General features: G+C 44.3%; 1 protein-coding gene and 1 long non-coding RNA gene across 10 annotated transcripts in view; one reads left to right on the top strand and one right to left on the bottom strand.

The window, feature by feature from the left end:
* LOC127006916 (endophilin-A-like) overlaps nucleotides 1-17,505 on the bottom strand; it is a 73,487-nt gene that overhangs the window by 2,063 nt on the left and 53,919 nt on the right. For 4 of the 7 annotated variants that reach the window (XM_050877262.1, XM_050877261.1, XM_050877264.1 and 1 more), the window contains 4 exons: nucleotides 16,475-16,555; nucleotides 9,112-9,201; nucleotides 3,305-3,420; nucleotides 258-1,826 (listed from right to left, as the gene is read on the bottom strand). In XM_050877262.1, coding sequence (XP_050733219.1) covers nucleotides 1,707-1,826; nucleotides 3,305-3,420; nucleotides 9,112-9,201; nucleotides 16,475-16,555 — 407 coding nt within the window. In that variant the 3' untranslated portion in view covers nucleotides 258-1,706. The remainder of the gene's footprint in view (nucleotides 1-257; nucleotides 1,827-3,304; nucleotides 3,421-9,111; nucleotides 9,202-16,474; nucleotides 16,556-17,505) is intronic. The other 3 variants (XM_050877265.1, XM_050877266.1, XM_050877267.1) reach the window with 3 other exon arrangements.
* LOC127006919 (uncharacterized) lies at nucleotides 14,006-16,001 on the top strand. 3 transcript variants are annotated; one of them, XR_007759911.1, is made up of 3 exons: nucleotides 14,006-14,891; nucleotides 15,012-15,189; nucleotides 15,319-16,001. It is a non-coding gene; the product is annotated as an uncharacterized LOC127006919 (long non-coding RNA). The 3 variants fall into 3 exon arrangements; XR_007759909.1 differs by having other exon boundaries at nucleotides 14,006-15,189; nucleotides 15,319-15,716; nucleotides 15,801-16,001; XR_007759910.1 differs by having other exon boundaries at nucleotides 14,006-15,189; nucleotides 15,319-15,688; nucleotides 15,873-15,897.

Raw genomic sequence — 17,505 nt, 5'->3', positions numbered from 1 at the left:
CCGGCGATGTCAAGGGAACCAGACAACCTTACGCCCTTCCTCTAAGATCTGATTACGACCATCAGAGTCTCGGATCACAAGTTACAATGCAGTTTATAATCTTTCTTTCTTTATAAATATTTGTTCCCCTTCCTCTCAGATCGAATTCTTTGCTTGATTACGACCATCAGAGTCTCGGATCACAAGTTACAATGCAGTTTATAATCTTTCTTTCTTTATAAATATTTGTTCCGGCGATGTCAAGGGAACCAGACAACCTTACGCCCTTCCTCTAAGATCGAATTCTTTGCTTGATTACGACCATCAGAGTCTCGGATCACAAGTTACAATGCAGTTTATAATCTTTCTTTCTTTATAAATATTTGTTCCGGCGATGTCAAGGGAACCAGACAACCTTACGCCCTTCCTCTGAGATCGAATTCTTTGCTTAATTACGACCATCAGAGTCTTGGATCACAAGTTACAATACAGTTTATAATCTTTCTTTCTTTGTAAATATTTGTAAGTGTGACTCGGCTTGTTCTGCCGATGGCAAGGGAACCGGATTACCTTACGCCCTTTCTCCGAGATCCAATTCTTTTCTTAGTTACGATCATCAGAGTTTCCGATTTTCAGTATGAGTTACAATACGGTTTGAACATTTTTCGTCACTTCATAAATATTTGTAGCTGTGACTCATCTTATTCTAGCGATGGCAAGGCAATTAAAATATCTTACGCTCTTCCGTCGAGACTCAGTTCTTTGCTCAAAACCATCAAAGTTTCTCTGAGTCTTACAGTGCCTTATAGATCTCTTCCTTCACAAATATTTGTAGGTATGATCTGTCTTGTTCCCTGCACATTTAAGATCTATTGACTGACTGATTGACTGACGGATGGGCCCTAAAATGACCTCGAACACTTACTTTTACGACAGCATTTACGAAAGGTCGTGGACAATCTCATGAGTCACTGGCAGACATTTCCTAATGACCTGCCAATTCTTACCCTTACGATGGCATTTACAAAAGGTCACAGAAAATCTCATGTGCCTCACTAATGACATACGTTTCCTAAAACAACTTCGAACTCTCACTTTTACGATAGCATTTACGAAAGGTCACTGACAACCTCATTTTCGTCACTGGTGGACATTCTCTAAAACGACCTCAAACTCTTACTCTTACGATAGCATTTACAAAAGGTCACGAACAATCTCAATTTCCTTAACAGCGGACTTTCCCTAAAACGACCTCGAACTCTCACTTTCACGATTGCATTTACAAAAGGTCATGAACAATCTCAATTTCCTTAACAGCGAACTTTCCCTAAAATGACCTCGAACTCTCACTTTCAAGATAGCATTTACGAAAGGTCACGAACAATCTCAATTTCCTTAATGGCGAACTTTCCCTAAAACGACCTCAAACTCTCACTTTCACGATAGCAAGTACAAACGCTCACGGACAACCTCGGGAATTCCTCGTAGCAACACACGGGTCACTGAGCACAACACAACACAACCTGGTCCGTAACACTACCAAGTTTTGTTCCGTTCTCAATCTCTCACTTGGGTAGCTGGAGTTTGTTTTTTCATTTTTCTTCTTCAGTTCCATTCCCTTGGCGTTCACTGGCTGGGGTGAGGCTAGGGTGAGGAGGAGGAGGAGGAGGAGAGGAGGAGGAGGGGCCGCTGTGTATGGGGCTGGAAGGGGCTTGCCGAGGGCTGGTTTAGGGCAGAGGGTTGGTCACATTGACGTAGCTGATCGGGAAGAGTCCGGTTTTTCCGTTGATGGTGCCTTCGAACCAGTTGTCGTCAATCTTCTGCGTCAGGGTGATCGTGTCGCCCTCCTGGAACATGACACAACAGGAGGAATGAGGTGCAGGATACAGTGTCTTTATTTTCTTTTTTTTTACATCAATTAAGCCTGTTCTTGAGTTTGCCGGCAGATGGGATGAAAGAGTGAAGATGCTGGTTAACTCTTGCATAAGGGGTTTGGACAGTATAGGGATGAAAGAGTGAAGATGCTGGTTAACTCTTGCATAAGGGGTTTGGACAGTATAGGGATGAAAGAGTGAAGATGCTGGTTAACTCTTGCATAAGGGGTTTGGACAGTATAGGGATGAAAGAATGAAGATGCTGGTTAACTCTTGCATAAGGGGTTTGGACATTATAAGGATGAAAGAGTGAAGATGCTGGTTTACTCTTGCATAAGGGGTTTGGACAGTATAGGAATGAAAGAATGAAGATGCTGGTTAACTCTTGCATAAGGGGTTTGGACATTATAAGGATGAAAGAGTGAAGATGCTGGTTAACTCTTGCATAAGGGGTTTGGACAGTATAAGGATGAAAGAATGAAGATGCTGGTTAACTCTTGCATAAGGGGTTTGGACATTATAAGGATGAAAGAGTGAAGATGCTGGTTAACTCTTGCATAAGGGGTTTGGACAGTATAGGGACGAAAGAATGAAGATGCTGGTTAACCCCTTGACTGCAGATTTCCTAGCAGACTTCACCAAGCTACAGGAATGGAACAAAAAGTGGCTGCTACAATTCACTGAAGAAAAATGTAATGTCCTGCACCCTGGGAGGGGATATCCAACACACCAATATCAAATGGGAAACACTCCACTATCCACCACAGAGGCAGAGAAAGACCTGGGAGTGTATGTTACCAGGCTACCAGTGAAGGCAAAATCCGTGCCAATCACAGTGGACAGGTTAACTCTTGCAAAGGTCAAATGATGTCAGAATTTGTCTCATGTTAAATATCAGCCAATGATATCTTGGGTCTTAACAGGTGGGATTGTGGGCATTTCTAAAGGCAGTTTTATGACCCTGGTGGTAGTGTGACCCTTCCTCTGTACCATGAACCTAAAAGACCACTCATTAGAACCCAACTGATCTTGTTAATGGCCTTTGGAATTAGCTTTTATAGGAGGTGCAGGCATTTCAAGGGGTAGTTTTATGACCCTGGTGGTAGTGTGACCCTTCCTCTGTACAATGAACCTAAAAGAGCACTGTACCATGAACCTAAAAGAGCACTCATTAGAACCCAACTGATCTCGTTATTGGCCTTTAGAAATAGCTTTTATAGGAGGTGTGGCCGTGTGGGCATGTCCTGGGATAGTAGTTTTATGAACCTGGTGGTAGTGTGACCCTTCCTCTGTACCATGAACCTAAAATCCCACTCATTAGAAACCAACTGATCTTGTTAATGGCCTTTGGAAATAGCTTTTATAGGATCTGTGGGCATTTCCAGGGGTAGTTTTATGAATGCCAACTTAAGCATCATATATCAAACTTCAATCTCTCTTGGTATACTCACATTGAAGCCCAGTTCTCCAGGGTTCTCGGGCTCAAAGTCATACAGGGCGACAGCTGCAGGCGTCTGGAGCATTGGCGAGCGCGCAGGACTCTTCATGGGCGATGGGAGTGGGGAGGCTGTGCCGTGTGGAGAGGGAAAAGAGAGGAAGAAACAATAATCAGTGCCTGCATGAAACTATTTATACGAGGTCACTTTATCATGGTTTTGTGGGCACAGTGAGGCTTGGGACGTGCATGAGGAGAGTCGCACTAGCCTAATAAAAAGACAAAGGGCGGATTAGCTAACTATGAATGCACTAGTCACGTAAAATGGCTTCACTAATGAGGGTTAAATACATGAAAATTGTAGCTTTTTGGCCCACTAAAGGCTTTGCTATTTGCCTCAGGGTACAGATAGGGTCGGATTACTTAGATAAGGGTTTAGATTACTTAGTTTCAGAGCTTGTATCATAGCCGTGAGTGGTGTAGTTCACGTGCTGAGGCTAGCATGGGTTCCAGTAGTAAGGTGATGTTAGACAGGGTTGGAATCTGTTTAAGAGGTTGTCGGGAGGGTTAACTTACGACACTAAAGCTTCTATTCTTAAACGTATCGGCGCCACAGGAAAGTCTCTCACAGCAGAAGGTGTTTAAGGGGTCGGGAGGGTTAACTTACGACACTAAAGCTTCTACTCTTAAACGTATCGGCGCCACAGGAAAGTCTCTCACAGCAGAAGTTGTTTAAGGGGTCGGGAGAGTTAGCTTACGAGACTAAAGCTTGTATTGTTAAACGTATCGGCGCCACAGGAAAGTCTCTCACAGCACAAGTTGTTTAAGGGGTCGGGAGAGTTAACTTACGAGACTAAAACTTGTATTGTTAAACGTATCGGCGCCACAGGAAAGACTCCCGTTGTAGAAGTTGTTTAAGGGGTCGGGAGAGTTAACTTACGAGACTAAAGCTTGTATTCTTAAACGTATCGGCGCCACAGGAAAGTCTCTCACAGCAGAAGTTGTTTAAGGGGTCGGGAGGGTTAGCTTACGACACTAAAGCTTGTATTTTTAAACGTATCGGTGCCACAGGAAAGTCTCCCATAGTAGAAGTTGTTTAAGGGGTCGGGAGGGTTAGCTTACGACACTAAAGCTTGTATTCTTAAACGTATCGGCGCCACAGGAAAGTCTCTCACAGCACAAGTTGTTTAAGGGGTCGGGAGTTAACTTACGACACTAAAGCTTGTATTCTTAAATGTATCAGCGCCACAGGAAAGTCTCCCGTAGTAGAAGTTGTTTAAGGGGTCGGGAGAGTTAACTTACGACACTAAAGCTTGTATTCTTAAACGTATCGGCGCCACAGGAAAGTCTCTCACAGTAGAAGTTGTTTAAGGGGTCAGGAGAGTTAACTTACAACACTAAAGCGTCTATTCTTAAACGTATCAGTGCCACAGGAAAGTCTCTCACAGCAGAAGGTGTTTAAGGGGTCGGGAGGGTTAGCTTACGACACTAAAGCTTGTATTTTTAAACGTATCAGCGCCACAGGAAAGTCTCTCACAGTAGAAGTTGTTTAAGGGGTCGGGAGAGTTAGCTTACGACACTAAAGCTTGTATTCTTAAACATATCGGCGCCACAGGAAAGTCTCTCACAGTAGAAGTTGTTTAAGGGGTTTTGATGGACTGTTTTGTGATACCAGTGATAATTTTACACGACCTCTGCACCTTGAACTGAATAATCACCCTTGAAAACCCGGTTAGTCTTTTCTGTGGCCTTGGGAAATGGTCGTACGTACTGGGAGCCACATATGTTTAAGAATATGGACCTTAACTGTATGGATGGTTATGGAAGGTTGTGAGAGAGAGTTCAACCTTCAATGAGATACGATGATTGAGTTATTGACAGCCTCGGAGGATTTTAAATTTTTTTTTTTTTTTTTTTTTTTTTTAGAAAGTTGCGACTCTCCTCAAAATTTGGGGCTTGAATCTGCACACACACACAAGCTCACACACTCACACACACACACACACACGCACACACACACACTGTCTCGTTCCTGCTGTGGCTGTCCCTCTCTCTCTCTTTCTCTCTCTTGAGCAAAAAGTACAATGCAATGATTTAGTAGAATCAACAGTCGCTTCTTAACTGATCGCTGGGAGATATTTATAAGTGTCAATTGTAAGCTTTGGAATTTGAGGCACTTGTTATGTTCTGTTATAGAGAGAGAGAATCTGTGAGTGGAAATTCCTGGGTATAGCAAATGAGTTAAGGAATTTTATGGCATTAGGAATTCAGTTTTTTTTATAAGTTATCCAATTCTCTGTGCTTCTTAAAGTTCTTAGGTGATTTTTAAGGTGCTTTGAAATTTCAGGCACTTGTTATGTTATGTTATAGAGAGAGAGAGAGAGAAAACTATAGTGTTTTAAAATTCCTGAATATATTGTGAATGATTTAAGGAAGTAAGATTTTTGCATAAGTTCACGGGCGTACGAGCCAGTGGGGATCTGCAGCTATACCAGATTTGGGCAGACAATATTTTGGGGGATAATAGGCCATGGTAGCAGCCTGACAGGACTCTTGAACTGGTGGATCGTGAGACAAAACTGGCCCTTGAGTTGGTTTTCAAGTATGCCATTTTACTTTTGATTTCCCTTAACCTGGTAGCTGCGGGGATCACGTTTCTTAAGGGCCCCTCTAAGCGAATTGATGAGAAAAAATCATCACTCACGCAAACCATTTCATAATATATATCAACGCATTTGTGATCAGTTTATGCATCATCTATTTTTTGGGGTTTATATCATGGCAGAAATTTGGCCCGTCACTGCTACCGGGTTAAGAATTAATAGGCCCAAACTGTACTTTTATGTTTCTTTTTAGTAATATTTCTTAGTTTTTATATTTATATACTCATTACTCAGTTTATTTTGACACCTCAGGCACTGGGTCAAATTTATCATTGTTTATTAGAAGTTCTCCAATTCTCGATGCTTTTAAAATGCCTGCGTGTTTCTTTTCAATGGCGGTTCAGTGCAAGAGTTTCCCAGCTACCAAAATGACACATCGTAGGAATTTATACTCAGGAATTCATGTTTTTCTGTAAGCTATCCAATTCTCAGCTCTTTTAAAATTCTTGAGTGTGTTAATTTAAGTTTTCCGGCAAGTTAATCAATCCTTTAATTAATCCTTCCTCGGTGATTTTTATGGTAATTTAGTGCAAGGGTTTCCCAGCTACCAAAATGACACATCGTAGGAATTTAGACGAAGGAATCAATGTTTTTCTGTAAGTCATCCAATTCTCAGCTCTTTTAAAATTCTTGAGTGTGTTAATTTAAGTTTTCCGGCAATTTAATCAACACACAGCAGGAAGATTTAAGACTCAGCCACAGCACAAGAGAACTGATGAGCAAAACACGTCTTGGCGAGCTCGTGCAGACCATACCAGACTGGGGCAGGAATGGGAGGGAACGGGAGGGAGGGTGAGGAAGGGAAGGGAGGGGAAGGGGGGCCAGTGCTGAGTCAAATGGGGAGGGAGGGGAGGGAGTGCAGAGGTCATGGGTCATATTACGTATATCCTTAAGTTGCAGACCAATCTAAAAAAAGCTGTTCTTCTGTGTCCTTATAAGGGGTTGAAGGATGCATAGGATCCCGTAGGATTATACATACATGGGACGCTATACATGTTATCAGGCAGCTGGTGACAGGTGGTGAACGAGTATGTCTGGCCACACACACGTTCGGTTGCATGGTTGTTTAGGTTAAGTTAGGTTAGGCTAAGTTAGGTTAGGTTAGAGGGCGGGGATTTTGGTTGCCTTATCGTAGAGCAAACAGTGGGGTGTGTGTGTGTGTGTGTGTGTGTGTGTGTGTGTGAAGGCTCTCTTGGCCCCACTCTGTTATTGTGCAGGCAAATATGTGTTTACAGTGGCGCCATCTTGCTGTGTGTGTGTGTGTGTGTGTGTGTGTGTGTGTGTGTGTGTGAAGGCTCTCTTGGCCCCACTCCATTATGGTGCACATGAATATGTGTTTACAGTGGCGCCATCTTGCTCTGTGTGTGTGTGTGTGTGTGTGTGTGTGTGTGTGTGTTAGTAAGGTTAATTTATTAGTATATACTTAACTTTTATTACACAGAAAATTGACAGTAATGGTGCACTCAGTTAGACTTAAATTTTGCTTTTAATGAAGAAAAATAAAAAAAAAAGGGTGTTGAGAGAGAGAGAGAGAGAGAGAGAGAGAGAGAGAGAGAGAGAGAGAGAGAGAGAGAGAGGAGGAGGAGCAAAAAGGAGATAAAAGTAGATAAGGAGGAAGAGAAAGAGGAGGAGGAGGAGGAAAAAGGAAAGTTTTGTTTAGTGGGCGCAACATCTGTGGTCATATGCTGGAGAAAGACAGAAGGGGAAGGAATTATAGGAGAAGGGAACAGATCCCAGGAGATGGGACACAACCCCCGATTAATACCTGGTACCCATTCACTGCTGGGTGGACAGGTGCGTAGGGTATCGGAAACAATGCCCAAATTTTTCCACTCCGCCCAGGAATCGAACCCAGGCTCTCTCGGTTGTGAGCTGAGTGTGCTAACCACTGCACCACGAAGCCCCCAGGAGGAGGAGAAGCTGAAGAGGAGGAAGATGAAGAGTAGGAGACAGCGAGTAAGTAAGTGAGTTAAGTCGCTATTCCACGGGGAAAATTTTGCTCAGCAACACAGATTTTCAGTGAGCAACTTTCGCCGAGCTGCTGAGTGAAGTAATCACAAGGGGATACTACGCTCAATGGGCAATCTCGGTCTTGATCTTGACTTTGCTGTGCCAAACTTGCCTATTTCAAGTTTTGATACAGCTGTAGATAATTGGATTGCTTGGTATGAAACGGGCTCATTACGTATACATGTACTCCATAACACAGGATGGAACTGAACCATCGATTAAGCAACTTTCCACTTCCCACGTCAACAAAAGAGTCATGTGATGTAAGAATGCTGATGCTTCTTCAGTGTACGGGAACATGTGATGCCCGCATGCTGCTGCTGGGGCCAATGAGCTGAGTGTATAAACATAGTCACACCTCAGTTGACGAGTTTAATTCGTTCCAGAATTTTGCTCACAAACCAAAATGATCGTCCACTATAGTGCTGAAAACACAAAGATTGCACACCAGAGCACACACGTAAACAGATATTAGTGTGCTGGTGCTACCTCTGTGAGTGTATGACCTGGACTGAGACCTCATTGCCATTGTGTTCCATTCTGAGCACTCCATCTTGTGGCAAACAAAGGGAACCCACGCTTGCGTCTTCCACTCGTACAAACAGGAAGCTCCTGCACCAACTCACTCATCGTAAACTAAGGCATTTTCAGTGAATATTTTTTGCTCGTAAATCAATACATTCGTAAAGCAAGGCACTCATAAGCCCAGGTAATACTGTAATTATTTTTATATCAAGGAACAAAAATGCATTTACAATAAACTCTTTAGCTGTCCACTAATATCGGTTCTTTTAACATGAATGGCAGAAAACATCAGCTGACCGGGCCACTCCTGGAGCATGGGACCAAAATCATCCCGGTGTAATAGCCCCTCAGGAAAGTGAGTGAGTAAGTAAGGCTTGTAGGTGACAGCCACACAGAGAGAGAGAGTGAGTGTGCGGGAAAACCAAACCAAACCAAAGGGAAGGCAGTGCTATAGAGGTTGCTTGATAGAGTGAGTGCCAGTAAGTAAGGCTGATAGGCGACAGTCACACACAGAGAGAGTGTGAAGGGAAACCAAACCAAACCAAACCAAAGTGAAGTGAAGGCAGTGCTATAGAGGTCGCTTGAGGCACCACTGTCAAGGCAAGTGTGTAGCGTTACTTTTTACCATTGGGCGAGCGAGGGGGTCCTCCAGGGGGGAAGAGGGGGTCCCACGAGGGCGGGGCTTGGCTCATGGGGGAGGGCAGGGGGGAGGAGCCTGCTTCACCACACCACCACCACCACACCACCACCACCACCACCACCAACACCACCACACACACCAACATTCAGGACCAAGGAGAGAACGGGTTACAGAGATGAGGGGAGCGACACTTCAAATCGGAGAGAGAGAGAGAGAGGGAGAGAAGGGAGGGAGGGAACGGAGGGAGGGAGGGAGAAATGGAGGAGTCTTATGCATATAGGCTTAAATAAAGGAAGATTTTGAATTAGCTTAGGTCTAATCTTACATCGACACACCGAGAACACATATATAAACTTACGGCTACATACAAAAGAAGGGAGGTTGATCTTGCAGGGAATGTGTGTGTGAATATATATTACAAGGGAAGATTATGGAAGATTAGGTAAGAGTGAGCCCCCTGTGTGTGTGTGTGTGTGTGTGTTAGCAACCTTAGTGCTTTAAAAATACTAGTAAAAATGTTCTATGAGGTTGGTTTCGATAAGTTAGTGAAGTCATATGGTTAACGTAATGCTCGTGTGAGTGGAGGTGAGGTCTGTGGTGATGAGAATGGAGATGCGATGGGTGGCAGTGGTGTATGTGATAGATTGGAGGTACATTACGGAGATGAATTGGTGATGTAGAGAGAGAGAGAGAGATGAAGAAAAAAAGATTAAAAAAAGATTAGGTTAGAGAGAGAGAGAGAGAGAGAGAGAGAGAGAGAGAGAGAGAGAGAGAGAGAGAGAGAGAGAGAGAGAGAGAGAAAAAAAAAAAGAGAAAGAGAGAGAAGGAAAGAGAAAACCAGTGGTGAGTCTGTCCTAGGTGATGTAAGCAGCCATGGTGGTGATGTAAGATGGTGGTGAGTGACTGAAGAACTGGTGATGAACTGGTGATGAGCTGGTGATGTCTCTGGTGTTTGGTGATGACTAATACATATGGGTCGGGAGTGATTCACAAGACATGTCATATACCAGGTAAGGTCAAGATTAAGGAAGGGGGGGTGGGGGCACATCTCTCATTTCTGGCAACCTGTACTGCTCCTGTTCTTCGTTGCAAACCTGACCTGTGACCTGACCTGACCTGACCTGACCTGACCTGACCACACTGCTACCCCCACAAGTTCACATACATCTCTCATATCTACCAACCTGTACTCCTGTTCTTCACTGCAAACCTGACCTGACCTGTGACCTGTGACCTGGCCCCCCACAAGCTCACCCTACACCCACACACGACACTAGCCATCCTCTCTCTCCCTCTCTCGCTCTCTGGCTGTTTTTTTGTTTGTTTTTTTAGTCTGTCTCTCAAATGAAGGGAAATGATATCAAAGTGCCTGGAATGAAGAATTTGGGCTTAAAATCTAAATTCAAACTAATTATACAAGAATTTGATATTAACAGAGCTAGAGAGAATTTTGGCACAGGTGTAAAGAGAATTGAGATGGGTGATTGGAGGCCTAGCTCGTGTGTGTGTGTGTGTGTGTGTGTGTGTGTGTGTGTGTGTGTGTGTGTGTGTGTGTGTGTGTGTGTGTGAGACCTGACCTGACCTGACCTGACCTGCCCACCCCACTAACAATAAAAAAAGCTATACTGCACTAACTCTCCTCCGTTCTAACTCTTCTATCTTCTTAGGCACTATACAACAGGCACCACCCTTAATGTTAGCTCCATTCCTACTGAAGAATGTAATAGAGTATATATAATAACACTAATAATAAGAGTAATTCTATGCCATGCAGTAAACTTAAATGCCGTAAATATAATAGTCGTCCCTCAAATAGTACAGTTTCCAATAGTTCGGTTTCGGTTTTATACGGATTGTCATTGAAGATCTTTTTAGGATTTTTAAATTTCCTGCTTGTCGGGAAATTTAAAAATCCTAAAAAAACTTCAATGAAAATCCACATAAAACCAAAACTGAACTATTGGAAACCGTACTATTTGAGGGACGACTGTATCTGGAATCTAGTCAGGACATAAGAGGGTAAAAAATCAATATTACTACTTAAGACAATTTTTAAATCCATGTTTGGGAAAGGAAATCATAAGCAACAGAGCAAAATGAATTAATGTACAATGTTTTTTTTTATCTGAAAGTCCATTTTTATAACGAGTTATGAAAGTTTGAAATCACTAGTAAACATGAGCTTTCTTTCTACCAATAAGATTAGCAATGATGTCTAACAATAAAAATAAAGAAAAGTGTATTATCTAAAATTAGTTTCACTACCTTCAACCAAAGCAAAAAATGAGTGACCAACAACTTAATATTTCTGCACTAGAACCAAAAACCTTGACCACCAACACAACTAACTTTAGCAGTGACCTCTGACCCTGTAGCCTTGAACCAGCTCCTGACACCTCTCCTGTTCCTTCATTCAGAGCAAAAACAAATGATCAGAAACTCAATATTTCTGCACTAGGAGTTAAAACCTTGACCACTAACACAACCTACTCTAGCAGTGACCCCTGACCTAGCATACTGACCTTCCTGACACCTCTTTCTTTCCTTCATTCAGAGCAAAACCGGATGATTGGAAACTTAATATTTTTCCACTAGGAGCTATGACCTTGACCACTGACCTAACTGACTATTGCAATGACCCCTGACCCTGCATACTATAGGACCTGACACCTCTTTCATTCCTTCATTCAGAGCAAAAAGGGATGAGTGGAAACTTAATATTTTTCCACTAGGAGCTATGACCTTGACCACTGACCTAACTTACTATTGCAATGACCCCTGACCCTGCATACTATAGGACCTGACACCTCTTTCATTCCTCATTCAGAGCAAAACCGGATGATTGGAAACTTAATATTTTTGCGCTGGGACCTAAAACCTTGACCACTAACACAACCTACTCTAGCAATGACCCCTGACCTAGCATACTGACCTTCCCGACACCTCTTTCGTACCTTCATTCAAAGCAAAAAACGGATGATCGGAAACTTAATATTTTTGCGCTGGGACCTAAAACCTTGACCACTAACACAACCTACTCTAGCAATGACCCCTGACCTAGCATACTGACCTTCCCGACACCTCTTTCGTACCTTCATTCAAAGCAAAAAACGGATGATCGGAAACTTAATATTTCTGCGCTGGGACCTAAAACCTTGACCACAAACACAACCTACTCCAGCAATGACCATTTGGCCTATACCTAACACATCCTACACTCATTCTAACCCATCCCTTCCCTACCCCACACATTCCCCCTCGTACCTGACACCCTCAAGCACTATCAAATTATCCGACACCCCCCCCAACAAAACATCCTGACCAACACAACCCTTGACCTTAATGTGACAAATGAGGCATCTATGAAAAAGTGAGAGAGAGAAATCCTTGAAAAATAAATGAATACTCTATAATTTGAGAATATATAGATAATTATACTACGTTACACACACACACACACACACACACACACACACACACATATATATATGTACACATACGACATGCATCAATACGGTCAATGCAAGGCAGTGTGGGGTGTGTGGAGGCGGGGGAGCAGGCATACATGGAGGGCATAAGGGCATACTATAAATACAGCCACTTGATGGCCAGTTCTGAGGGCCAAAGGGAGAGTGGAAAATAAGGGAGTATAAGGGAGACTAAGGGAGGATAAGGGTGTTAGGTTATTAATAGACATATAGTGATGATTTTGAGGGTTTCTGTATTGGTATAAGAAGAGAGAGGAGGAGGAGGAGGAGGAGGAGAGGAAGAAGAGGAGAAAGAAAGGAGGAACGACTGAACAAGGAGAGAAAGGAGGAGGAAGGAGAGGAAAGGAGGAGAAAGAAGGGAGAGAAAGAGGAGGAGGAGAGAAAAGAGGAAGAGGAGGAAGAAAAGGAAGAAAAGGAGAGGAAAAGAGGAGGAAGAGGAGGGAAAGAAAGGAGAAACAACAGAACAAGAGGAGAGGAAAAGAGGAGGAAGAGGAGAAGAAGAAAGGAGGGAAAGAAAGAAGATGAAAAGGAAGAAGAGGAAGAGGAGGAAGAAGAGGAAGGAAAGTAAGAACAAGTAAAACAGACATCAATGCAAAATCCGGCATCCATCTTGCGTCTTGTGGCAAAATCGACAAAAACAACAACAACAACAGCTAGACCAGAGACGGCAGTAGCTACAAACGAACGTACAAACACACACACAAACATCAACAACAACAACAACAGGAGGAGGAGGAGGAGGAGGAGGAGGAATTCGACACGGAGGAGAAGGAAAAATATATATGTACAAAATCGTCGCGGAGGGAGAGAGTGAGAGAGAGAGAGTGAGGGAGAGAGAGTGAGAGAGAGAGAGAGGTCGGAGAGAAAAGGAAAAAAAAATGATCGCTGGAGAAATGAGAATGTCGGACACGCACACACACACACACACACACGCGCACACACACACACACACACACACACGCGCACACACACACACGTGCACACACACACACACACACAGAAGTAATGGACTGAAGTTGAAATGGAGAGTTGATGTGGATGAGGTTGTTCTTCCCAGCCCATTCAAGTACAGTGGAGGGAAGGGAAGGGGAGGGAAGGGGAAGGGAAGAGAAGGGATGACTGATGCATGGGAAGGGAAGGGAAGGAAAGGGAAAGGGAAAGGGAAAGGGAAAGGGAAGGGAAGGGAAGGGGAGGAGAGGGAAGGGAAGGGATGAAATGACTGATGCATGGGAAGGGAAGGGAAGGGAAGGGAAATTAAGGGAAGGGAAGGGAAGGGAAGGGAAGGGAAGGGAAGGGAAGGAAAGGGAAGGGAAGGGAAGGAAGGAAATGAAGGGAAGGGAAGGGAAATGAAGGGAAGGGAAGGGAAGGGAAGGGAAGGGAAGGGAAGGGAAGGGAAGGGAAGGGAAGGGAAATTAAGGGAAGGGAAGGGAAGGGAAGGAAAAGGAAGGGAAGGGAAAGGAAGGGAAGGGATGAAGTGTCTGATAAATGAGTGTCCGATTGATGAATTAGATGCAGAAAAACTTAACCAGACCAAACGCAAGACATCAAATTTAAACAGAAGAAAACTACTCTATCTATACTATACAAGGAAGGAGGGAAGGAAATGGTGCTCTCTCGGACCCTCTACAACCAAGGAGGGAATGATGAATGCTTGGAAGAATGACCACACTAATAATAATGATAATAATAATAATAATAATAATAATAATAATAATAATAATAATGATAATAATGATAATAATAATGAGGGTGATATAACTAAGGACTAATTTAGTTTTATAATTTACCATATAATATAATTTGGAGGTGCTTGTTTGGGGAGGAGGAGGAGGAGGAGGAGGAAGAAGAAGAAGGGGGAGGTGGAGGAGAAAAGGAGGGGGAAAAGAAGAAGAGAGGAGGAGGAGGGAGGAGGGAAGGGGAGGAAGAGTAGAGGAGGAAAAAGAAGTGAAGAGGAGAAGAGGAAGGAATGGAGGAGGAGGAGCAGGAGGAGGAGGAGGAGGAGGAGGAGGAAGAGGAAAGGAGGGGGAAAAGAAGAGAGGAGGAGGAAGGGGAGGAAGAGGAGGAGGAAGATGAAGGAAGAAGGAAGGAGGATGGAAGGAGGAAGAGAAAAGGAAGAAGGGAAGAGTGATAATGGAGAGGTAAGGTCAGGTTAGGTCAGGTCAAGTTAAGGTCAGGTCAAAGGTAAGGTCAGTGTGGGGTCATGGAAGACAGTGTAGGGTTACTTACAATAGGAACAGTAATAGTTAAGTAAAGTTAGGTAAGGTAAGGTTAGGTAAGGTCAAGTCAAGTTAAGTTAGGGAAAGGTCAAAGGCAAGGTCAGTGTGAGGTCATGGAAGGGAGTGTGGGGTTACTTACAATAGGGACAGTAACAGTTAAAGTTAGGTAAGGTTAGGTAAGGTCAAGTTAAGTTAAGGTTAGGTCAAGTCAAGTTAAGGTCAGGTCAAAGGTAAGGTCAGTGTGGGTTCATGGAAGGGAGTGTGGGGTTACTTACAATAGGGACAGTAACAGTTAAGTAAAGTTAGGTAAGGTAAGATTAGGTAAGGTCAAGTCAAGTTAAGGTCAGGTCAAAGGTAAGGTCAGTGTGGGGTCATGGAAGGGAGTGTAGGGTTACTTACAATAGGAACAGTAATAGTCAAGTAAAGTTAGGTAAGGTAAGGTTAGGTAAGGTCAGGCCAGGTTAAGTTAGGGAAAGGTCAAAGGCAAGGTCAGTGTGGGGTCATGGAAGGGAGTGTGGGGTTACTTACAATAGGAACAGTAATAGTCAAGTAAAGTTAGGTAAGGTAAGGTTAGGTAAGGTCAGGCCAGGTTAAGTTAGGGAAAGGTCAAAGGCAAGGTCAGTGAGGGGTCATGGAAGGGAGTGTGGGGTTACTTACAATAGGGACAATAACAGTTAAGTAAAGTTAGGTAAGGTAAGATTAAGTAAGGTCAGGTCAGGTTAAGTTAGGGAAAGGTCAAAGGCAAGGTCAGTGTGGGGTCATGGAAGGGAGTGTGGGGTTACTTACAATAGGAACAGTAACAGTTAAGTAAAGTTAGGTAAGGTAAGATTAGGTAAGGTCAGGTTAAGTTAAGGTCAGGTCAAAGGCAGCAGTGTAGGGCAAGGAGGTCAGTGCAGGGTTACTTACAAAAGGGACAGTAATAGTTAAAGTAAAGTTGGATAAGACTAGGTAAGGTCAGGTCAAAGGTAAGGTCAGTGCGGGGTTACTTACAAAAGGGACAGTAATAGTTAAAGTAAAGTTAGATAAGACTAGGTAAGGTCAGGTCAAAGGTAAGGTCAGTGTGGGGTCAGTGCTTCCAATACAGTCACAAGCAAGAGGTGCATACGATACCAACCGCCTGTGTGGGGTGGCCGGGCGGGGGGGAGGGGTGCAGTGTGGGGTAAGGGGGAGGTGTGGGGTGCTAGCTAAGGGGTGCTGGGGTGAGGGGGGGTGAGGGGGAGGTGAGGGAGGGGGGGGGGCCAAGTGACGATTACAACACATACTTAATTTAATTTTTTAGTGCACTCGTGATGGGAAGGGAGGAGGAGGAGGAGGAGGAGGAGGAGGAGGAGGAGAAGGAAGGGGGAAGGAGGAGGAGGAGGAGGAGGAGGGAGGGTGTGTGTGTATGTGTGTGTGTGTGTGTGTGTGTGTGTGTGTGTGTGTGTGTGTGTGTGTGTGTGTGTGTGTGTGTGTCTCTCGTTCTCTCTCTCTCTCTCTCTCTCTCTCTCTCTCTCTCTGTGTGTGTGTGTATGTGTGTGTGTGTGTGTTAACAAGTGATCGTCTGAAGTGTACAGGAGACGAGGTAGGTAGAGGAGGGAGGGAGGGAGGGACAGGGGGAGGCAGGGAGGGGGGTTGGGGACAGGTGTTGGGGTGATCTGTGCGCACCTGGGTACTGGGGGGTGTGCGTGGGAGTGTGGACCGGAGACCGAGCAGGAGAGTCGTAGGGGGACCGCTGGGGGGTGGTGGCTAGAATGACCAACACCCAGCATTAGCCTCACCACACACCCACATGGCTTGGGGCGGGCCTACACCTAAGGGTTAGTCACACCACCCCTACACCCCAGGGTTAGTCACTGTACAGTCACACCACCACTGGCCGCCTACACCTCAGGGTTAGTCACACCACCTCTGGCTTCCACACCCCAGAGTTAGTTCCCAGTACGTCCACACCGGCGCTGGCCGCCCACAGCTCCCGGCAGCAGCAGCCAGCACACAGGTTCCTACATGCTGCTACACCTGTGCTGTGTTTCCTCTCCTCTTTCCTACACTCTTAGTAAGACACAATAGACCATAAGTCTGGGTTTTCCTTCTTACACTATGAAATTCTATGATAGTTTTTGAAATTTTTTGACTCAGTCAAGAAATTATCGGGACCCTACACAGCCTAGCTGACCTAACCTTATTGTGGCAAAATGATGCACAAAATGTCATATTCTCACTACAGAAAACCTGCACTGCGGTGTGACTGTACACCAGCCTTGGCTGTACCAGGGAACAACAAGGAAGCAGCTGTGTCAACTGAACAATTTTGTCACATCATCACACACACCAGCTCTTCACCTCAACCTGAAAACTTACAGCTACAAAAAATCCTTAAATTTAAAAAGCAGGTGAACACATGAGCAATTTTGTAACTTAATGATGAAGCTGCTGAATAAAACAATTTTGTATTAGATCACTGCCAAGCTGCATCTCAGCCGTGGAGATGCACAGCACCACCAGACACCACAAGGTTCCCTGGGCATGAGGGAAGCGGACTTGTTAAAACATTAAAATGAGATCTTTTTGGCATTTTTTAAACCAGGAGCGTGTTGTGTGCCGGAGGGTCAAGGAATGGGTGTGGCTCGTGGAGGGAAAATTTTGTCAGGGATGTAAATGGAGAGCCTGGGCCTCCTGCCAGCCTGTACAGGGCTGCC

Source organism: Eriocheir sinensis, chromosome 34 (genome assembly GCF_024679095.1).
Source record: "Eriocheir sinensis breed Jianghai 21 chromosome 34, ASM2467909v1, whole genome shotgun sequence".
NCBI lineage: Eukaryota > Metazoa > Arthropoda > Malacostraca > Decapoda > Varunidae > Eriocheir > Eriocheir sinensis.
The sequence above is the reverse complement of the archived record's forward strand: the minus strand, read 5'-3'. Positions and strand labels throughout refer to the sequence as shown.